This window comes from Arachis duranensis, chromosome 6 (assembly GCF_000817695.3).
Source record: "Arachis duranensis cultivar V14167 chromosome 6, aradu.V14167.gnm2.J7QH, whole genome shotgun sequence".
In the NCBI taxonomy this organism is placed as follows: domain Eukaryota; kingdom Viridiplantae; phylum Streptophyta; class Magnoliopsida; order Fabales; family Fabaceae; genus Arachis; species Arachis duranensis.
The window spans coordinates 19,170,529-19,176,741 of record NC_029777.3 but is presented as its reverse complement, the minus strand read 5'-3'; the positions used below and the strand labels follow the sequence as shown (position 1 = coordinate 19,176,741).

At 41.6% G+C, this 6,213-nt stretch overlaps 1 protein-coding gene across 1 annotated transcript; it reads right to left on the bottom strand.

Annotated features, from left to right (window-relative positions):
• Window positions 1-4,202: 4,202 nt before the first annotated feature.
• On the bottom strand, window positions 4,203-4,607 carry LOC107493277 (uncharacterized). The gene has a single exon (XM_016114383.1). The coding sequence runs from the start codon at window positions 4,605-4,607 to the stop codon at window positions 4,203-4,205; it is 405 nt and encodes a 134-aa protein (XP_015969869.1).
• Between the last annotated feature and the right edge of the window lie 1,606 nt (window positions 4,608-6,213).

Genomic DNA, 6,213 nt, shown 5'->3' with positions numbered 1-6,213 from the left:
TAAGTTTGGTGTTGGGAGGCCACAACCATGCTCTGAACATCTGTGAAGCTCCATGAGAGCTCACTGTCAAGCTATTGACATTAAAGAAGCGCTTATTGGGAGGCAACCCAATTTTTATTTATCTAATTTTATTTTTCTTTTTATTGTTCTTTTATTTCTTATTAGGTTCATGATCATGTGGAGTCACGAAAAAAAATACTAAAATTAAAAACAGAATCAAAAACAGCAGAAGAAAAATCACACCCTGGAGGAAGGACTTACTGGCGTTTAAACGCCAGTAAGGAGCATCTGGCTGGCGTTCAACGCCAGAACAGAGCATGGATCTGGCGTTGAACGCCAGAAACAAGCAACATCCTGGCGTTCAAATGCCAGGAATGCACCCTAAGGAGAGCTGGCGCTGAACGCCAGAAACAAGCATGGAACTGGCGTTCAACGCCAGAAACATGCTGCAGTTGGGCGTTGAACGCCCAGAACATGCATCACCTCGGCGTTTAAATGCCAGAATTGCATGCAAAGGCATTGTACATGCCTAATTGGTGCAGGGATGTAAATCCTTGACACCTCAGGATCTGTGGACCCCACAGGATCCCCACCTACCATATTCTCCCCTCTTCTCAACATTCATCCTCTCTTCCCCATAAACACTCTTCCCCATTACCTCTTCACCACCCACATCCATCATCTCTTACCCACCAAACCCACCCTACATAGCCGAATACACACCTCTCTCCCTCTCCTCCATATCTTCTTCTTCTTCTATTCTTTCTTCTTTTGCTCGAAGGCAACCAACATTCTAAGTTTGGTGTGGTAAAAGCATAGCTTTTTGCTTTTCCATAACCATTGATGGCACCTAAGGCCAGAGAAACCTCAAAAAAAAAAGAAAAAGGGAAGACAATTGCTTCCACCTCTAAGTCATAGGAGATGGAGAGATTCATCTCAAGAATCCATAGTTCAGTAGTAGAGCATTTGACTGCAAATCAAGAGATCCCTGAGATACCTCAGGGGATACATGTTCCTCCACATAACTGTTGGGAGCAACTAAGGATAGGAGCACCAAAATCACTAGGGATCATGCAACAGAAGCAAGGAAGAGACATGGAGAAGCTCAAAGAACACCATTGGTTCTTCAAGAGGAGGACATCACCCTCACTAAGGTGGACTCATTCCTTAATCTCCTTACTCTTATTTTTCTGTTTTTTTTATTTTTATGCTTCATGTGTGTTTATGTTTTGTGTCTCTACCTCATGATCATTAGTATTGAGTAACTATGTCTTAAAGCTATGAATAATTCTATGAATCCTTCACCTTTCTTAAATGAAACATGTTTTTAATACAAAAGAACAAGAAGTACATGAATTTCAAAATTATCCTTGAATTTAGTTTAATTATATTGATGTGGTGACAATACATTTTGTTTTCTGAATGAATGCTTAAACATTGCATATTTTTGATCTTGTTGTTTATGAATGTTAAAATTGTTGGCTCTTGAAAGAATGATGAAAAAGAGAAATGTTATTGATGATCTGAAAAATCATAAAATTGATTCTTGAAGCAAGAAAAAGCAGTGAATAGAAAAAGCTTGCAAAAAAATTTAGAAAGAAAAAAAAGCAAGCAGAAAAAGCCAATAGCCCTTAAAACCAAAAGGCAAGGGTAAAAAGGATCCAAGGCTTTGAGCATCAATGGATAGGAGGGCCCAAGGAAATAAATCCAAGCCTAAGCGGCTAAATCAAGTTGTTCCTAACCATGTGCTTGTGGCATGCAGGTCCAAGTGAAAAGCTTGAGACTGAGTGGTTAAAGTCGTCCACGCGCTTGCATCATTTGTGCAAATTCCAGTCCACGCGTTCGTGTCAGGCACGCGATCGCGTCATTGCGATTTCTCCATTCCGCGCGGTCGCGTGAGCCATGCGTCCGCGTCGGTCTTCGATGGTCATCTCTTTGGTTTCTTCTTCTTCTCTGCAGAAACTTCATCAAATTCCTCCGAATGCTACCTAAAATAAATAAAATTACACGAAACTCACAATAGCATCCATAGTGGCTAAAATATAATTAATTCTAAATTAAACTCAACAATTTAGATGCAAATTCACTAGGAAAAGATAGATAAGATGCTCACGCATCGCAACACCAAACTTAAACTGTTACTTGTCCTCAAGCAACCAAAACTAATATAGGCTTAGGATTGAATTTTCATGAGAATAAGAGTTCGATTAAGCTCATGTCTCTTCTTATAGTGGGGTTTACAACTGCAATCCTGAATAGGTTTGGCATCTCACTTTCCTTTGAATCAGAAGAATGTTAATGTCATTCGGAATTAGAATTCGGATAATATTATGAATTCTCTGATCTTTATATTTCAGTTTAATCCTTGAACACAGCAAAATTTTCTTTACTTTATTTTTCTTTTGGTGCTTTGCACCTTGAGCCTAGCCGTGACTTTAAATATTTTGTCTCAAGAGTTACTTGACACAGAAACACCACAAGCACTTAACTAGGGAACTCCCTTTGAGTTCTGATTTTTCTTTCAGTTACTCCCAGACAGTGGTGCTCAAAGCCTTTGGCATACTCTGTTAAACGCACTTGGTCTCAACTCTAAGTGTTCTATCTCAAGGATTACTTGACACAATCACACCACAAGCATATGACTAGGGAAACAACTCTTTGAGCTTTTAATCATGTCCGACCTCCCTAGTCATTGATGCTCAGAGCCTTGGACCTTGCTTTTATTATTATTTATTTATTTATATAATGATATTTTTTTCGCTGTTTCTTTTGCTTCAAGGATTAAATTTTTTTTTATTTCAGAGAAGTCATAATAATTCTCTAAATTCCTGTTCCTTATACATCAACATCCCTTGATTCAAATTCAAATATCCACTGTTTATATCATGCATTCAAAAATCACAGAAAATACCACCACATTTAAGTAAATAAGACTATTCTTAGAATTAAACTCAATTTCTCATGCAATACATCACTTCATTTTCTTTTTATTTTAGATTCAAGTTCAGTGAGTGGTACATGAAACATCTTTTCAGCATTAAAGAAATTAAAAAAAAAAACTAGTCCTAGAATTCTAACTAATAAAAGATCATGCAACAGACAAAGTAAAATAGCAGAAAATTGGAACAAAACATAGAAAAAAAGGGGAGGAATAAAAATGAAAGGAACTCAACCACCTTAGTTATCATAGCGGTCGCTTTATTCTTCAGGTTGTGTTCCTCAATTAAGATGATTCGCCTCCCTTTTGTGCCAGAAAACCAATAAGCGCAGCGTCAACACCAAACTTAAAGGTTTGCTCGTCCTCAAGCAAAGAAGAACTGAAAATAGAAGACACAAATATTATGAGGAGAGAAAAATAAAAGGATAAAAGAATAAGAGAGAATTAGGATTGGGAGAGAGAGAGAAAGAAAACTGGGCGGCGCAAGCGACGCGGATGCGTGGGGCACGCGTTCGCATGATTGCGTTTTAGTTGGTGGACGCGATCGCGTCGGTCACGCGGTCGCCTGACCCATGTTATGCTTCGGGCGCGAGTGCAGCCTCACGCCTGCACAACTCTCTGTTCGAATTTAAATATTTGCCAAATTTGGGGTGACGCGATCGGTGGGGCATGCGATCGCGTGAGTGGCTTCAGAAGGGAATGACGCGGACGTGTCACCGCGTGATAGGGATTATGTGTCTAGCACCAAGCCATCATCACTCCAGCACAATATTTGGTTGTGCACCCTTTTTACGTCGAAAATCAGGGCACGCGGCCGCGTGGGTCACGCGGTCGCGTGGGTCACGCGGTCGCGTGGGAGGCTAATATTCCCACATGACGCGGACGCGTCGGCGATGCGGTCACGTGGGGCGATTTGTGCTACTAGTACACCTCCAGCCACGCTCCAGCGTGACTCTCTATTCGTTTTTATTTTCTCCCCTCTCCTTGCAACGCAGACGCGTCGTTGATGCGGTCGCGTCGCATGGCATTTTTTTTTAGATGTTCGGTTCCTGGGAGAACATAGCTGCATGATCAGAAAATTAGTAAGAACTCAATAAAAATAAAATAACTAAGAAAAACTACTACGAAAAATAGTGAATGATATGAAATTATCGGGTTGCCTCTCGACAAGCGCTTCTTTAACGTCACTAGCTTGTCGGTCAGTTCTGCTAGTTCAGCAGATGAGTGGACCTCTGGCAGTCAATCTCTCCTCCAAGATAGTGCTTCACCTCTGGCCATTCATGGTAAATTTTCTGTCAGAATTTTCTTCCTGTATTTCAACATGACCATATGGGGAGGCTCTGGTAACCACCAACGGTCCTGACCACTGGGATTTCAGCTTTCCGGGAAAGAATTTGAGCCTTGAATTATACAAAAGCACTCTTTGTCCTGGCTCAAAGACTTTGATGGCAATCTTCTTATCATGTAGTAGCTTGGTTCTCTCCTTATAGAGCCTGGCATTCTCATAGGCTGAATATCTGAATTCATCAAGCTCATTCAACTGACGCATCCACTTAATTCCTGCAACTTCTGAATCAAGATTCAGATACTTAATTGCCCAATAAGCCTTGTGCTCCAGCTCAACTGGCAAGTGACAGGCTTTGCCATAGACTAACTGATATGGGGACATGCCAATTGGAATCTTATATGCTGTCCGGTATGCCCAGAGAGCATCATCAAGCTTCCTAGACCAGTCCTTTCTTGAAACACTGACGGTCTTCTCTAGAATCCTCTTAAGTTCCCTGTTGGAAAGTTCAATCTGTCCACTTGTCTGAGGGTCATAAGGGGTTGCCACTTTATGATGGACTCCATATCTCTGCAGAAGAGTGTCCAACTGTCTGTTGCAGAAATGGCTTCCTCCATCACTAATGAGTGTCCTTGGGACACCAATCCGGCTAAAGATATATCTTTGAAGAAAGCTCATTACCACTTTGGCATCATTGGTGAGCAAAGCTACGGCTTCCACCCACTTAGACACATAGTCAACTGCCACTAGAATATAGTTGTTTGAATGTGAGGGTGGGAAAGGTCCCATGAAATCAATACCCCACATATCAAACAACTCAACCTCAAGAATCCCCTGCTGTGGCATTTCATGGTTTGCAGGGAGATTTGTAGCTTTTTCACATCTACCACAGTGCTTCACAAATGCTCTTGAGTCTTTAAAGAAAGTCGGCCAGTAAAACCCGCTCTGAAGGACTTTTGTAGCTGTCCTTTCACCACCAAAGTGGCCTCCATAATCAGACCCATGACAGTGCCAAAGAATCTACTGCTTTTCCTCATCCGGGACACATCTCCGGATTATTCCATCCGAGCACCTTTTAAAAAGGTATGGTTCTTCCCAAATGAAGTACTTTGCATCAGTCAATAGCTTCTTCACTTGTTGCCTACTGTACTCCCTTGGGATAAAATTCATGGCTTTATAGTTTGTAATGTCTGCAAACCATGGTGCCTGCTGAATGAGGAACAACTGCTCATCTGGAAATGTCTCAGTCACAGCTGTGGGTGGTTGTACTCCTGCTTCAGGCTCAATTCTGGAAAGATGGATGGCTACTTGATTCTCTGACCCTTGGTGCACGAAATTGTGATCAATACTTTTCACAACTCAATTAATCTCCGGTGATGAACCCAAAAACTTGGTGTTCAATACCATGGCATAAACACAACTTCGCACAACTAACCAGCAAGTGTACTGGGTCATCCAAGTAATAAACCTTACGCGAGTAAGGGTCGATCCCACAGAGATTGTTGGTATGAAGCAAGCTATGGTCACCTTGTAAATCTTAGTCAGGTAAACTCAAATGGGTATGGGTGATATACGAATAAAACATCAAGATAAAGATAGAGATACTTATGCAATTCATTGGTGGGAATTTCAGATAAGCGTATGAAGATGCTTGGTCCCTTCCGTCTCTCTGCTTTCCTACTGTCTTCATCCAATCCTTCTTACTCCTTTCCATGGCAAGCTGTATGCAAGGGTTTCACCATTGTCAGTGGCTACCTCCCATCCTCTCAGTGGAAATGTTCAATGCACCATGTCACGGCATGGCTATCCATCTGTCGGTTCTCAATCAGGTCCGAATAGAATCCAGTGATTCTTTTGCGTCTGTCACTAACGCCCAGCCCTCAGGAGTTTGAAGCTCGTCACAGTCATTCAATCATTGAATCCTACTCAGAATACCACAGACAAGGTTTAGACCTTCCGGATTCTCTTGAATGCCACCATCAGTTCTAGC

Excerpts from the sequence above, each read along its gene's own strand:
- LOC107493277 (XM_016114383.1), bottom strand. The coding sequence starts at position 4,607 with ATGTCCCCATATCAGTTAGTCTATGGCAAAGCCTGTCACTTGCCAGTT.